General features: G+C 40.7%; 1 protein-coding gene, 1 long non-coding RNA gene and 1 pseudogene across 17 annotated transcripts in view; 2 read left to right on the top strand and 1 right to left on the bottom strand.

The window, feature by feature from the left end:
* Positions 1 to 13,503, top strand: part of BPTF (bromodomain PHD finger transcription factor) — a 117,525-nt gene extending 104,022 nt beyond the window's left edge. For 14 of the 16 annotated variants that reach the window (XM_059670023.1, XM_059670020.1, XM_059670019.1 and 11 more), the window contains 3 exons: positions 2,612 to 2,696; positions 7,599 to 7,785; positions 12,596 to 13,503. In XM_059670023.1, coding sequence (XP_059526006.1) covers positions 2,612 to 2,696; positions 7,599 to 7,785; positions 12,596 to 12,632 — 309 coding nt within the window. In that variant the 3' untranslated portion in view covers positions 12,633 to 13,503. Of the gene's footprint in view, positions 1 to 2,611; positions 2,697 to 7,598; positions 7,786 to 11,773; positions 12,320 to 12,595 lie in introns of those variants that run through there. The other 2 variants (XM_059670014.1, XM_059670016.1) reach the window with 2 other exon arrangements.
* Positions 3,815 to 3,959, bottom strand: LOC132219466 (small nucleolar RNA SNORA48; annotated as a pseudogene).
* On the top strand, positions 4,025 to 5,502 carry LOC132218602 (uncharacterized). The gene is made up of 2 exons (XR_009449222.1): positions 4,025 to 4,852; positions 5,108 to 5,502. It is a non-coding gene; the product is annotated as an uncharacterized LOC132218602 (long non-coding RNA).
* Positions 13,504 to 15,653: the final 2,150 nt, after the last annotated feature.

Genomic DNA, 15,653 nt, shown 5'->3' with positions numbered 1-15,653 from the left:
ACATGCCAATGTCATGAGGTTTCCATAGCCACACAATAGCTCAGCTGCTCTTAACCTAACACTTGTATTTAAAATGAGTCACTTTTTTGCCCTAGCTGGTTTGGCTCAATGGATAGAGCGTCGGCCTGCGGACTGAGGGGTCCCGGGTTCGATTCCGGTCAAGGGCATGTACCTAGGTTGCGGGCACATCCCCAGTAGTAGGTGTGCAGGAGGCAGCTGATCGATGTTTCTCTCTCATCGATGTTTCTAACTCTCTATCTCTCTCCCTTCCTCTCTGTAAAAAATCAATAAAATATATTTTTAAAAAAAGAAAGAAATTAAATGTATTGGTTTTAGAGCAGGGAAAGAAGCAAAAGGGAGAGACATAGATTTGTTGTTCCACTTATTGATAATTCATTGGTTGGTTCTTTTAAATATATTTTTATTGATTTTTAGAGAGAGAGGATGGAGAAGGATAGAAACATCAATGAGAGAAATATCATTGATCAGCTGCCTCCTGCACGCCCCCCCCCCACTGGGGATCGAGCCCGCAAACCCCAGGCTTGTGCCCTGACTGGGAATCAAACCATCAACCTCTTGGTTCATGCAACACTAGCCAGGCCATTGGTTGATAATTGCATGTGCCCTTCCTGGGATTGCACCCTCAACCACGGTGTATCGGGTCAACGCTCTAACCAACTGAGCTACCAGCCAAGGCTTCTATTCCACACATTGAACCCACCCCATCCCCTGTTTTATGGGTGTGATTACAGTGCCAGCATCATTCAGTTGGCAGGTCATCATGCCAACTTTCTTTCCTCCTACACTAGTGCTTCAAACCCTGCCCCCTCATGCCAAGGTCCTCAGACCACTCTTTGAAAGCCATTATTATAGAGTATGCCCATCTGAGATAATTTGTGACTAGAGCAGTATTATCCTATCCTATCTAATAAAAGAGAGACATGGTAATTAGCGTACAACCGCTACCCTTCCCATTGGCTAATCAGGGCAATATGCAAATTAACTGCCAGCCAAGATGTTGGCCGGCAGCCAGGCAGCTTGAAACTAACATGAGGCTTGCTTGCTTCAGTGACGGAGGACTCCAATGTTCCCCGCCTGCCGCTGCCGGCCTCTGAGCTGCAACTCTAAGCAACTATGTAACAAATATAGAAGCTAAACAAAACCCCAGAAACCTGCTTTAGTCCGCCAGGCTTCAGCCAGCAGGATCGCAACATTGTAAGCAAAGGCCAGAAACCTACTTTCAGCAGCGGAGGCCTAAGAGCTGGAGCCAAGCCTCAAAGCTAAAGCTGGCCCAGAATAAAAAAAGCAAAAAAGGAGCGGTTGGGAGCTTCAGTCATCCCCAGCCTGAAAACAGCCCTCAGCCCCTCACCCAGGCTGGCCAGGCACCCCAGTGGGGACCCCCACCCTGAAGGGTGTGTGACCAGCTGCAAACAGCCATCATCCCCTCACCCAGGCTGGCCAGGCACCCCAGTGGGGACCCCCACCCTGAAGGATGTGTGACCAGCTGCAAACAGCCATCATCCCCTTACCTAGGCTGGCCAGGCACCCCAGTGGGGACCCCCACCCTGATCCAGGACACCCTTCAGGGCAAACCAGCCGGCATCCACCCGTGCACCAGGCCTCTACACTATATAGTAAAAGGGTAATATGCCTCCCAGCACCGGGATCAGCAGAGCTGAGAGGCCTCCCGGCACTGGGATCAGCATGACAGGGGGCAGCGCCCAAACCCCCTGATTGCCCTGCGGCTCTGTGTGTGACAGGGGGCGGGGCCACAACCTCCCTATCCACCCTGCTCTGTTCGTGACAGGGGAAGGCGCCCAACCCCCTGATCAGCTCTGCTCTGTGCCTGATAGGGGGGAGCTCCCCAACCCCCTGATCGCCCTGCGGCTCTGTGTGTGACAGGGTGTGGCGCCCCCCCCCCCCACCCCCCCAAGGGCCCTGCTCTATGTGTGACAGGGTAGAGCCATAACCTCCCCATCGGCCCTGCCCTGAGTGTGAGAGTGGTGGCGCCCCAACCCCCTGATCGGCCCTGCTCTGTGGGTGATAGAGGGCGGCGCCCCAAGCCCCTGATGGGCCCTGCTCTGTGCGTGACGGGGTGGCGCCGCAACCTCCTCATCGACCCTGCCTTGAGTGTGACGGGGGACGGTGCCCCAACCCCCCAATCGGCCCTGCTCTGAGCCCGACCAGGGGCTGCACCTAGGGATTGGGCCTGCCCTCTACCACCCGGGAGCAGGCCTAAGCCAGCAGGTCATTATCTCCTGATGGGTCCCAGACTGCGAGAGGGCACAGGCCAGGCTGAGGGGCCCCCCTCCCCCCCCCAAGTGCACAAATTTTTGTGCACTGGGCCTCTAGTATATAATAAAGAGCTAATATGCTAATTAGACCAAACAGCAAAACAACCGTCTGGACAACCTTCCTGACGAAGCCGGGGCTGCGAGGGCCGAGCCCCTTGCACGAATTTCATGCATCAGGCCTCTAGTAAACAATATTATCTATCCAGTTTAAGACTCTTGGAGTTTAAGCGTTGATTGATGCAGTAATTCCAATGGGAAATTTAAATGGAGTAGTATTTCCACCTGACAATAAGAATGGCCTTTTTATTTTCTTGTAGGCCCATAAGATGGCCTGGCCCTTCCTGGAACCAGTGGATCCTAATGATGCACCAGATTATTATGGTGTCATTAAGGAGCCTATGGGTAAGTACTTGAGTGGAATATGGATTTTTTTTTCAAGTCTCAGTAGATATTTCATTTGTTACCCATAAAATTAATATATCATAGCTTAATGAGAGTATAAATTGGTGTGGCAACTTGGAGGGTAAGTTAGTGGTGTGTATTAATGTTTAAGTGTGCATACCTTTGGAGCCAGCAGTTTGATTTCTTAGGATTTGCATGTGTACAAGTATGATGTTCATCACACAGTGTTTATAATTGCAAAAATACTGGAAATGAGATAAATAGCCCTTAGTAGAGGAGTAGCCAAATCAGATAACATATAAGTAGAGTATTATTCAGCTATAGAAAAGAATGAATGGGCCGGGTCTGTCTGAGCCTCTGATCCTGTCTCCTCTTCCTTATCTTTTCCTGAAGGAGAACCATTTGATGAACGCACAGTGGAGATCAAAGAGAAAACAGCCTTATTTCCGGTGGGAGGGGTTAATAAGTTACAGCTACAAGTGATTATATTAAGATGGAAAGCTCCAGTGATTATATTAAAAACTAGAGGCCTGGTGCACAATTTTTTTTTAAATTCTGAAGCCAGAAAAAGACAGATGCTCATATATTATTATTAGCTACAACTGTGCCGGGCTCCATTTTAAGTGCTTCTCATGTTTTATTTTTTTCCAACTTATATGCACTATTATTAAAACTCACTTTTCAGGTGAGAAACAGTCAGGTTAAATGCATCTAAGATCACTAACAGTTAAATGGCAGAGACTCAGGATTGAACATTCTGGCTCCTGAGAATACATGATTCACAGTAACTGCCCTCTGAAATAATTCCAATATTACCATACTAGACCCCCACCCAATTTTCTGAAAGCAAATAGTGACCCACTTATTATTCTCATAGCACCCAGTTTTATGTGCAGAATAACATATGTCCATGCCACAAGAACTGTTAGGTGGCATGTTCACTCTTAATGGAGTTGTGTTAGAACTACCTGCTTACTGTTATCTAGAAGTTACTAGAGCAGTCACAGCTCCACAAACTTTAAAACACCCCTCCTAAGCCTCAGTTAATATTAATAATTTACTTATTATGAGACCAGTGTTTCTGATCTTTTCCCCTCCAAGACCTAGTAATTATCATTTTATGTGCCTCAGGCATGAAACCACTCTGGCCCCCAACACAGGCATCAAGCTAGGATGAACTAAGGACTGTACATCTGCTTTGCCCCTGGTTGATATAAGAGCAACACCACCAATCAGGTGTCTCCTTGCCCATTGCCAGGGGTCTGGTGCACAAATTTGTGCGGGTGGGGGGGGGGGGGAGCCAACCGGCCAGGGGGGTGGGGCCATGGGAGGTTGGCTGTGGGAGCACACTGACCACCAGGGGGTAGCTCCTGCATTGAGCATCTGCCCCCTGTGGTCAGTGCACGTCATAGTGACTGGTTGACCGGTAGTTCGGTCGTAATGGTCTCTTGGGCTTTTATATATAGAGAGTATCTATAGAAATATTATAAAAATTAAAAATTCATAAAAACTTAAAAAACTGCCAAAGGATTAGTAGCTTCATCCAGCTGATGAAAAAAGTATTCCAAAGCATTTTATACATCTTAAAAGCTGTCATCACAGAAAAAAAGAAATCTGTAGCTGTGTGATGGTGGATGTTAACTAAACTGATTGCGGGTGATCATGTGCAGTATATATGTATACCAAATCATTATGCTTGCTGTACTCTTAAAACTAATACAGTGTTATATGTCAACTATATCTTAGTTTAAAAAAATACTTTTTAATTAGAAGGATTTGTGTTTGGTGACAACTCTTTCTTTTTAAATATATTTTTATTGATTTTAGAGGGAGAGGAAGGGAAAGAGAGAGATAGAAACATCAGTTGCCCCCCACCGGGAATCAAACCAGTGACCTCCTTGGTTCATGGGTTGACACTTAACCACTGAGCCACCAGCCGGGCTGGTGACAACTTTTTGAAGAGGAGAAATAAGTAAGGGAGAAATAAGTGAGGGCTTAGTTAAAAGTATTTTTTAAGAAAAACAACATAAATAATTGTTACCTCACTTCCCCTGAAGTTGAAGGTAGAAGTTAATCCTTGAATTCTTGTATGTGTTTCAGATTTGTATAATCTTTAGATAGGTAGGTAAATAATTCTACTTTTAAAATTAACACAGGTTGCCGAAACCGGTTTGGCTCAGTGGAGAGAGCGTCGGCCTGCGGACTGAGAGGTCCCGGGTTTGATTCCGGTCAGGGGCATGTACCTGGGTTGCGGACACATCCCCGGTGGGGGATGTGCAGGAGGCAGCTGATCGATGTTTCTCTCTCATCGATGTTTCTAACTCTCTCTATCTCTCTCACTTCCTCTCTGTGAAAAATCAATAAAATGTTTAAAAAAAAATAAAAAATAAAATTAAATTAAATTAACACAGGTTAATTGTAGAAAATTTAGAAAATAAAGAATAAGAAAAGATTAATAAGTACACTTTTCATCTTTTCCTCACTGAATTCCACTACATTTTGGTGTGTGTTTGCGTGTGTGTGTGTGTGTGTGTTAAAATTGAGATTATATAATCTGTCTGGTACACATCTTCCTATGTCATTAATCTTCAAAAACATAATTTTTAATGGCTTTATATAGTCTGTAAGTTGAATATACCTTAAATTACTTAACCAAAATTATTTTCTTGAAGAGTTAGACTATTTTGCTATCTTTTTTCTTTATTATTACCGCCCAGATAAACATCATCTTATGTAAATAAGTACATAGAGACAATATACATCTCCAAGACATACTGTTGAAAGAAAAATGGAAGTTACAAAACAATACTGTATCGAGGGGTGCAAAGGGGGTTGGGTATAGGGACATTTGTAATAGTGTCTACAATTTAAAAAAAAAAGAACAATACCTAGGTTTTATGCAGTAAACAATTATATGTATTCTAAGGGTACATAAATGTCTTTAGAAATACCTAGGGCGGGTGGCAGAAGTATAGCCTGGCCGTCATGGCTCAGTGGTTGAGCATCAACCAAGAGGTCACAGGCTCAATTCCCAATCAGGGCACATGCCCGGGTTGTGGTTCGATCCCTAGTAGGGTACATGCAGAAGCATCTGATTGATGATGTTTCTCCCATTGATGTTTCTATTTCTCTATTCCTCTCCCTTCCTCTCCCTGAAATCAGTTGGTTAGAGCGTCATCCCAATGTACCAAGGTCGCAGGTTCAATTCCCAGTCAGGCCACATACAAAAAACAACCAGGAATGCATAAATAAAGAGATTCAAGAAATCAGTGTAGCCCTGACCGGTTTGGTTCAGTGGATAGAGCGTGGGCCTGTGGACTGAAGGGTCCCAGGTTCGGATCCCGTCAAGGGCATGTACCTTCGTTGGGGGCACATCCCCATTAGGAGGTGTGCAGGAGGCAGCTGATCGATGTTTCTCTCCCATTGATGTTTCTAACTATCTCTCTCCCTTCCTCTCTGTAAAAGATCAATAAAATATATTAAAAAAAAGAAATCAGCCGAAACCGGTTTGGCTCAGTGATAGAGCGTCGGCCTGCGGACTGAAGGGTCCCAGGTTCGATTCTGGTCGGGGGCATGTGCCTGGGTTGCGGGCACGTCCCCAGTGGGAGATGTGCAGGAGGCAGCTGATCGATGTTTCTCTCTCATCGATGTTTCTGACTCTCTCTCTCTCTCTCTCTCTTCCTCTCTAAAAAATCAATAAAATATATTAAAAAGAAAGAAAGAAAGAAAGAAATCAGTATGTATCTTTTGTCTAAAAACCAATCATAAAGTTAAAAAAAAAAAAAAGCTAGGCAGGCTGTTAAGTACCCAGAACTTAAAAAAATGATAATATCCTGGCATGATGTGTGAAGTATTTTACTTTTCATAACCTACACAGAATAGATGGGCCCAGATCGTGCTTGGAATTTCGTCGGGCTATTAGGTGCACCTTTGCAGTTGTCCTTGTTTGCGCATTTTCCCTGCCAATATAAATGGAAACAATCAAAGACTTACATGTGTGTGTGTTAAAACATGTAACATAAAATTTTCCATTTTAACTATTTTTATATACACAATTTAGTGATTGATTACATTTGCAATGTTGTCTTTTAGTAATTTTATGGTTTTAATTTTTGCCCTAAAATTTGACCCACCTAGAATTATTTTGGCTTATAATGTGAGGTGGAATTTTTCTCTTCACATATGTAGTCATTTGCCCCAACCCAATTTTTTAATGAATTCTTCCTTCTTCTACTTATTTGAAATGACATCCTCAACATACATGAAATTCTTATGCTTAGTACAGTTAGGTCTGTTCCTATTTTGAATTCACTTCTGTTAATGTTTGTGTCATCCTGCAACGTGCCACACTTTTCATTTTTACAGCTTTATAATATTTTTTAATGTCTGATAGATTAAATTTTTTCATTGCTTTTTTTTTTCAAATTCAAAAATAATCATTGAGATTTAGTTTAGAATTGTCTCTCTTTCAGTCAATTCTAGATTAATTTTAATCATTGGCCTTTTACTCATACCAGCATTACAAAACTACAGAGATTTTGTCCTTAATTCTGGATTTCCCCCTTCTCTTTGTACATATGATAGTTATACTTACTTGTGTGCCTGTGAAAAATGCATACTTAAATATGTATTGATCATGTTATTTAAAACTAATTGAATAAAGAGCTGTTCTCTGTACTTAACTGAAAATAAAAGAGCCTTCTTAGCAGCAGCCAAGATTTTTATATCAGGCCCCCAGGCAAACACAAAAAGTGCTCCTATTTTCTTCAAGAACTGCTCAAAGCCTTAATGGTGAGTCAGTTTGGGTAGGAAATATATATTCTTGTGAGTCAGAACTGTGAGCAGTATTCACATTGGAATAACCTTAAAGCTTTGAAATGTTTTACATTTTGTGTTTTTAAGACCTTGCCACCATGGAAGAAAGAATACAAAGACGATATTATGAAAAGCTGACAGAATTTGTGGCAGATATGACCAAAATTTTTGATAACTGTCGTTACTACAATCCAAGTGACTCCCCTTTTTACCAGTGTGCAGAAGTTCTTGAATCATTCTTTGTACAGAAATTGAAAGGATTCAAGGCTAGCAGGTAAGCAGATGTGTTCATTGTTCTGAATTAATTCAGCTCCTCAAACTCTTTATACTATTCTGTCAAAGGAATCAGTCAATGAAGTTTATGGTAAATTTTAACCTTAACATTAAGAATCCTTAAAAAAAAAAAAAAAAAAAAAGTAAGACTAGCATTATGATATACTGCCAAGGACAAGAGAACAGACTCATAATGAGAGATTGATGAGTTTGTGATCTACTTAGAATTAATGTCATTTTTTAAAATTAAAAAAGCATTTATCAAATGCTTCCAGAAAGCAAGATGTTCTCTTAAATGCACTACATGTACAAAGATAGTAGTAGAAAGTCAGAGCTCTTGGTCCATCTCACAGAGTATAAAAGTGACTTCTGTAGGGTGCAGGAGGGGAGACAATGAAAGGGGAATGTAAGTATTTTCTCCTTAATTGACGTTTGCTATATCTTTGAAAGCATAAAATGTTTCTTTTTCTGGGTATTTTTTCTATGGACAAAACTAGACTTTTAAATCCACAGACCTTTTCTTTGAACCTCTAATAACTTAAAAGCATTGAGCAACTTTGCCTCATGTTCCTGTGCTGTGACTCTCGTTACCTGTTTCTAAACCTCAGCCCTCCTCTGGAGCCCATGGAGCCCATGCCGTCCTTCCTTCCAACGGAAGCCCAGCTTTCATTCCCATGGTAGCTGCCACCACTTTCCAGCCTGAGGTTTCATTATTCGCTCTTTCCCATGCACCACCCCACAGGCCTCGTTGTCCCTAGATATTCAGTTGACTAGATCTTGGCTGGGTAGGGGCCTGAGCACCTGTATTATCTAATGGACTCCCAAGGGGCTCCTCATACCAGAGGGTAAGAACCAGCACTCTACTTAGTAATTTTCCCCGGAGGAAAATCTGTAGGGTGCTTTTTGTCTCTCTCCTTTTCCTGTAGCAAGTTATATCAAGAACTGCGTTTTAGAGTCAGTTTACATAAAATAAATGGACAGCCCAGCTGAAGTATCTAGTTATCTTCTCAGCAAAGGAATCAAAAACCCCAAGACTGGTTTGGCTCAGTGGATAGAGCATCGGCTTGTGGACTGAAAGGTCCCAGGTTCGATTCCGGTCGGGGGCATGTACCTGGGTTGCGGGCACATCCCCAGTGGGGGATGTGCAGGGGGCAGCTGATCGATGTTTCTCTCTCATCGATGTTTCTGGCTCTCTGTCTCTCTCCCTTCCTCTCTGTAAAAAATCAATGAAATATATTTAAAAAAGAAAAATGTGAAAGAAAAAAGATGTTTTAGAGTACCCAAAATTCCAGAAAGAAAATACAGAAAGAGAGGAAATGATCAAAAGACTAATATAAGAAAAGTTTCCTGAGCTAATGAGAGGCACAAGACTTCAAATCCAAGCAAATACATTCATTCATTCAACATATGGTTGAGACCTTGCTGTATGCTGGAGATTAGATACAGCAATGAATAAGTAAAGCTCTTGCTCCCTTGGAGCTTGCTTTTTTGTGTGGTAGGAAAACAGGGCGGGTGGTGTGGAATGCTGAGGACATTGATAAACACAATGAGCCCATGGGACACATGGAAAAAGCTCCACCCCACACATCATGTAAAATTCCAGATGCCAAGGTTAAAAGAAGCTCTTTAAAACAGACAACCTACAAACCAACAGAATTAGACTGTATCAGACTTTTCTCTAGCAACTAGAATGCTAGAGTATTAAGGAGGAAATAAATCAAAAAGTTTGAGGAAAAATGATTTTCATCCTAGAAGTCTTTGTCCAGCCAAACAATCCAAGAGAAAGAATACATGTTAGTCATGTAAGGGCTCAGAAAGGGGCTCCTTCCCATACATCTTTCTCAGCAAGTTATTTTAAGATGTTCAGTACTAAATAAGCAAATCAAGCAAACAAGACCTTGAATCCGGGAATAAGAGGTTCAGGAAATCAATGGGAATCACTCTGACCCAGGGTGACATTTGTATGGCAGGCCTACACAGCTAGCAGCCCAAACTGGAGCTGGAGAGTGGAGCACTCCCATGAGGGAGGTGTCTGGGAGAAAATGAAAGGCAATTAGAGCCCGAGCCGGTTTGGCTTAGTGGATAGAGCATTGGCCTGCGGACTAAAAGGGTCCTGGGTTCAATCCCTGTCAAGGGCACATGCCTGGGGTTACATGCTCCATCCCCAGTAGGGGACATGCGGGAAGCAGCTGATCAATGATTCTCTCTCATCATTGATGTTTCTATCTATCTCTTCTCCCTCTCTGAAATCAATAAAAATATATTAGAAGGAAGGAAGGGGAAAAATTAGAAACTCCTTGAAAAACAAAATGCTGCATAGGAATACTGAGAATACCCTCTTAGCACAGGCGTAGATGCTGCAGAGAAAAATATTTACATAGTCATAGTAATGTAAGTGCCACATTGATTTTCAGCTTTGAGAATCGGCCTCTAGACAGCATAGAAAGATTATGTTTATAGGGAAGTAAAACTTGGACTCAAGAAGGGAGGGGAAAATGGTTACATGAGCTCACTTCTGTTTGCCATAACAGGATTTTAAACAATATGAAATTGATAAAATGGAGAATAGCAGTATAACAAATCTAACTATCTGAGAACTGGAAGTCCAAAGTGATTGATCCTAGGGAGCCCAGGTTCCCATTCAGTAAAGACAGGATGGGGGAGCCCTAGATGGCTTGGCTCAGCGGATAGAGCGTCAGCCTGCAGACTGAAGGGTCCCAGGTTCAATTCCGGCCAAGGGCACATGCATGGGTTGCGGGCTCAGTCTCCAGTGGGGTGCGTGCAGGAGGCAGCCCATCAATGATTCTCTGTCATCATTGATGTTTCTATCTCTCTCCTTCTCCCTTCCTCTCTCAAACCAATAAAGAAATATATATTAAAAAAAAAAAAAAAAAGACAGGACAGGGGACTGCAGCTTATTCACAGGCCTCTCCATACTTTTGGGGTTATACCGCCAACAATTATCCTCTGAATAAATTTCTAAAAACAGTTTTTTTAATTGAAAAGGCTATATATATAGCCTTTGGTGGGAACTGTGAGGGGGAAGCTGAGAGTCAGCAGGCAGAACCCTGAGTGGGAGAGGTAGCAGCTGCTGCTGCTAGGCCTGTGGAAACAAAGGAATGGGGGGAGGAGGGGAGCTGAATCAGCACAAGAAGTGACCACTTGGGAGAGCTTGCCACCAGGTTATGTTATGTAGCTTTTTATTATATTTGAGTTTATATAGTTTTAATAAGAACATGGCAGCCCATTGAGGAGCTTGCTCAGTTCTGCTTAAATAAACAAAATATAATTGAAGAGATGTTAGGGAATTTTTGATTTGCCGATTTAAGGCAGAATGAAACACATATATAGCCAGTCACTGAAATTTGATTTATTTATGGTTCTCAGTTTTTCCTTTGCCATATTTCCCCCATTTTTAATTTACTAGAGGCCCGGTGCACAAATTTGTGCGCCAGTGGGATCCCTTGGCCTGGCCTGCGGAATCGGGCTGAAACCAGTTCTCTGACATACCCCAAAGGGTCCTGGATTGTAAGAAGGTGCAGGCCAGGCCGTGGGACCCCACCAGTGCATGATCAGGGCCTGGGAGGGATGCAGAAGATTGGCCAGCCCAGGAGGGACCGCAGGAGGGCTCAAGGGTGTGTCGGCCCATCTTGCTCAGTCCCAATTGGCCAGACCCCAGCAGTGAGCTAACCTACCAGTCAGAGCATCTGCCCCCTTGTGGTCAGTGCACATCATAGTGACTGGTCGACCCATCAACTGTCTGCTCCCTGGTGGTCAGTGCACGTCATAGCCAGCGGTTGAGCGGTGTTAGTGTATCATTAGCATATTACACTTTGATTGGTTGAATGGACAACTGGATGACCAGACACTTAGCATATTAGGGTTTTATTATATAGGATGATCACCAGCATTGTTTGCAAATTATTTTCATTACTGTACTTTGTTACCATTCATCATTTATACCATCCATGTTCTTTCTTTTCTTACAGATTGTGATATCTTTAGTCTGAATTTTTAACTGGAATCAGAACTGGATGTGGGGGTCACACTTTTACTAAACCACGTGATTACCTAACTCAAAGTTGCCACCCCAAAGTTCAGATTAGTTAATTTAATTTTTAATGTTAAATAAAGATGTATAGTAATAAACAATTTATTCTAGCAGCCATGTTGAACAATGTATTTAAGATTGTAAACTCCTGAATTGCTGTATTTATATACTCAATTGCAGTAGGACATACTTTGACTTAGTCCTAGTAACTGTACAGTAATTTGGTTTACTAACAAAAGTTGTGAATAAAACTGTGAAACTAGAAAGAAGACTTTCTGGAGTTTAATAGAAAAATGTGATTTTAATATTTTTACTTCTCTTTTAACATAATTTTTTCCCTTCACATTCCCCAAATCAGTGTAAATAAGCACACGCATGCATACACTTGCACACGCACAAGCGCATACACATCGTTTACCACAAGGGTAATGCTTCTGTAAATGTCCCTATTTGTTCCTTTGGCTAAAAATGTAATTTTTATTAGGCAAATTATATATATATATATATATATATATATATATATATATATATATATATATATAGGCTTTTTTTCTGTGAATGTTCATATTTTGTGTGCAGTGAAATTTTTTAATTTTAAGCCTAAACATTTCTTACTTGTTCTCAATACATTTGCTCACCAAGGGTAAGTGAAAGAGCATGGCTGCTTCCCTAGACAGATTGACCTTGGCATCCACATGAAGCATCATTGTTTTCAAAAATGAAGGGTGCTTAATTGTTCCCTTTTTTCTGTATTCTGTAGGTCTCATAACAACAAGCTGCAGTCTACAGCTTCTTAAAGTTCAGCGTGTTAACCTAAACATAAAACAGCAAGAATCTGGTTGTCTAAACTATTTTAAATTAAGGAGCCAGATGTTTTTAGTCAGGTTATCCTGACAAGACTTGACCTAAACTTCGTTTTTATTGGTCATAACAGTCCAATTTTATTCTTGACCAATTTTGTCCAACGGACAAGGGAAAAGCGAAGTCAACGACACCATTATCTTGTCAAGATCAAATGGTTTTACTATTGTGGCAGAAGCGGGAAAACTTTGTTTATTGAAAAAAAAAAGAAAAAGGAAAGCAAGAAAAAAAGATAATATGGGGTCAAGTGTAACTCCATGGAAATGCCACGTCTGCTCTTCAGTGAAGAAGCTGGTTTAGAGTCTCACAGAAAACTTTTGACTGTATTTATTTATTGTTGCAAAAAAAAAAGACGCTTTTTTATTGCTGCCCTCATTTGTCAGCTAATTATTTTTTCTTATAAAATCCAGCCCTGGTTACATGTAATCCATTCTGTATCTTATCATGATTCCTATAGGTAAAAGTACAAGACGACCTCTAGATGTCTTTTCTTTCTATGAAAGGAGCTGCTATGTACACATGTGCACACACACACAACTGGGAATCAACAATGAGTTTATTGTTCATGGTAGGTAAAAATTAAGCTTGCATAAAGGTTGAGCTAAGTGGTCCTGGACTACAGACTCTGTTGCCTTGAATATAACAGTACAATTTGTCATTTACTCTGCACCAGGCTAAAATGAGTAAACTCTATTTGAAGGTATCTTGTTTGTAAACATTTGTCAGATTCTAATTTTTTTCTTTTTGTATTAAAATTCAACTATGGATGTATATGAAACAAAATAAATGGAGATCATTTTTCTCCCACAGATGGTGTCTTTGAATGTGCGCTAATGATTATCTGTAAGCCTTTAAGGGGAAAGGGTGGGCTGCAAGGTAAATAAAAGGCAGAACCATCCCATCGTACCTGGGTTTGTCCAGGATAGTAATAGCCCTTCCTTTTCTAGTTCCCAGCCCATTGTCATCACATCAGAGAAAAATCTTCAGGGGTGTGCTAGTCCTGTTGCATCAGTTGATTGTACTAATAAAAAAGGTAATGTGACAAACACACATTGCCTTCATCTGTACATGTTGATACGAGGCAAATTATTAGTCACAGCTACTTAGTTGATGAAGGGCATTTTTTTTAGATGGCATCCTCTGTTTTTGTACTTTTTTTTGGTTGGTTGGTTGAGTTGTTTGGATTTTTTCTTTCTTCCCACATAAGAAAAAGTAGGGTAAGTAGTAGGGTGGGGAATGGAAGCCGTGGAGGAGGCACATTTGCATGTTTCTCCTTCCTGTGTTCTAACTGTACAGCTGTACCACGGCATTGGAATAACAGCTTCTAGACGACCTGCCATGGTTGGCTTATACAGCTTTGCAAACATTTTACTAGATTTTGCACTAACTCATATTAGCTTTGTCCCACCACGTTCTGGAATTAATGTTTTTTAAAAGTTTACTGTTTAATATCACCCTGCTATGCAAAACCTTTCCCAGACCTTTGTTTCTTGAAAGAAAGATGTTGCTATAGTTCCCAGTTCTTTCTTATTCCAGGCTCAGGTGTACAGGTTATTCTGGGTTAATTTTGTCTAATGAAGCCCATTGCTTTTTGTACATAAAAATGTCACTTAAACCTATGCTTACAAACTAAAGAGACTAATGCTCAATATGAAACATGGAAATCGTTTTTGTTAAAATATTAACATGGAAGTAATCAAATATAGGTTATTTTGTCCTTTTACTTTTGAAAAATGTTACATATTGTATGCACTATGTTGATGCAAGAATCCTACATTTTAATGAATTATAAAATTATTCTGCATCTCATCACATCACAGTATTTCTGTACTATTTATTCATATAGAGAGAGATATAGATATATATGGGCTTAACCATTTAAAACTTGTTGCGGCAAGAACTTTCCTACCTGTAGGCAATAGATTGCTATGTTTTTAACAGATTGTGGTAAATTCTAAACAGCAATTCTTTTTGTACGTAATAGGACATTTCATCCTAGAAAAATAAAGTAATGTTTTTCACATTGGATTTGGTGCAGTTTCTAATGAAACAGTGGTTGGTTGGTTGGTTGGTTGATATATTTTCTGTAGCTGTTGGCATTGCCAAATTGTGCAAAAAAGGCGAATTTTATGGGAATCCTCTGACCAGGGAGAGTTAATTTCATATGTGTATTTAATATTATAAAGCCTTTTGCAATTTCTATCACCATATAAATACATAGACATTTTATGGTTTTTATCAACTACAGAGTTTAGTCTTCCAAAGGTAATTTTTGAAAAGCATACATTCTTATAACACATGAGGAGTTTCAAAAGCTTTTTTATGAGTATTGACAAGCTTCTGCTATTTGGTATTACAGCTTTTTTTTTTTTTTTCTCAATAATCCAAGTAGTAAAATGCTCATTTATGGTAGTTAGGATTTTTCTACCCAGTCTTTGAACTTGTAAATATATTTATTTTACATCAATAGATTTCCTTGGCTAAGGGTATTTTCAATGCTTGTTATGTTTCATCTGCCAAATTCACAATCCTTGAAACTAGTTCAGGAAATGTATTTTCATAATATTGATAACGCTTTTTTTGCTCCTATCCAAATTCTGCAGGATTTGATTTTAGTTAATGTCCTGCAATAGGTAGGTTTTTAAAGTTGTGAACTTTTAGAGATATTTTCTAAAGTGAAACAGTTACCATTTTATATGTCAAGTGGCCTGGAGTGTTTTTTAGAGACACTGACAGTTGCTGTGGTTTGTAATCTACCTTCCCAGAATCTGCAAATAAAAGTTCTTTCCCTGTCCCTGTTCATTTCTATTAGGCAGACTCCCTGCATCTTGGTGTGTTTCTGATATTATTAAAGAGCCAACCTGGTGACCTTTCAAATATGCACTTACAGACTGAGCTACACAGCACTGTGGTTACTGCAGAACTCACTCTTGTGATTGAGGCTGTCCCTGTAAGCC

The sequence above is a fragment of the Myotis daubentonii genome, chromosome 16, assembly GCF_963259705.1.
Source record: "Myotis daubentonii chromosome 16, mMyoDau2.1, whole genome shotgun sequence".
Taxonomy (NCBI): domain Eukaryota; kingdom Metazoa; phylum Chordata; class Mammalia; order Chiroptera; family Vespertilionidae; genus Myotis; species Myotis daubentonii.
Note: the sequence above shows the minus strand (reverse complement) of the source record. Positions and strands in the feature narration are given on the sequence as shown.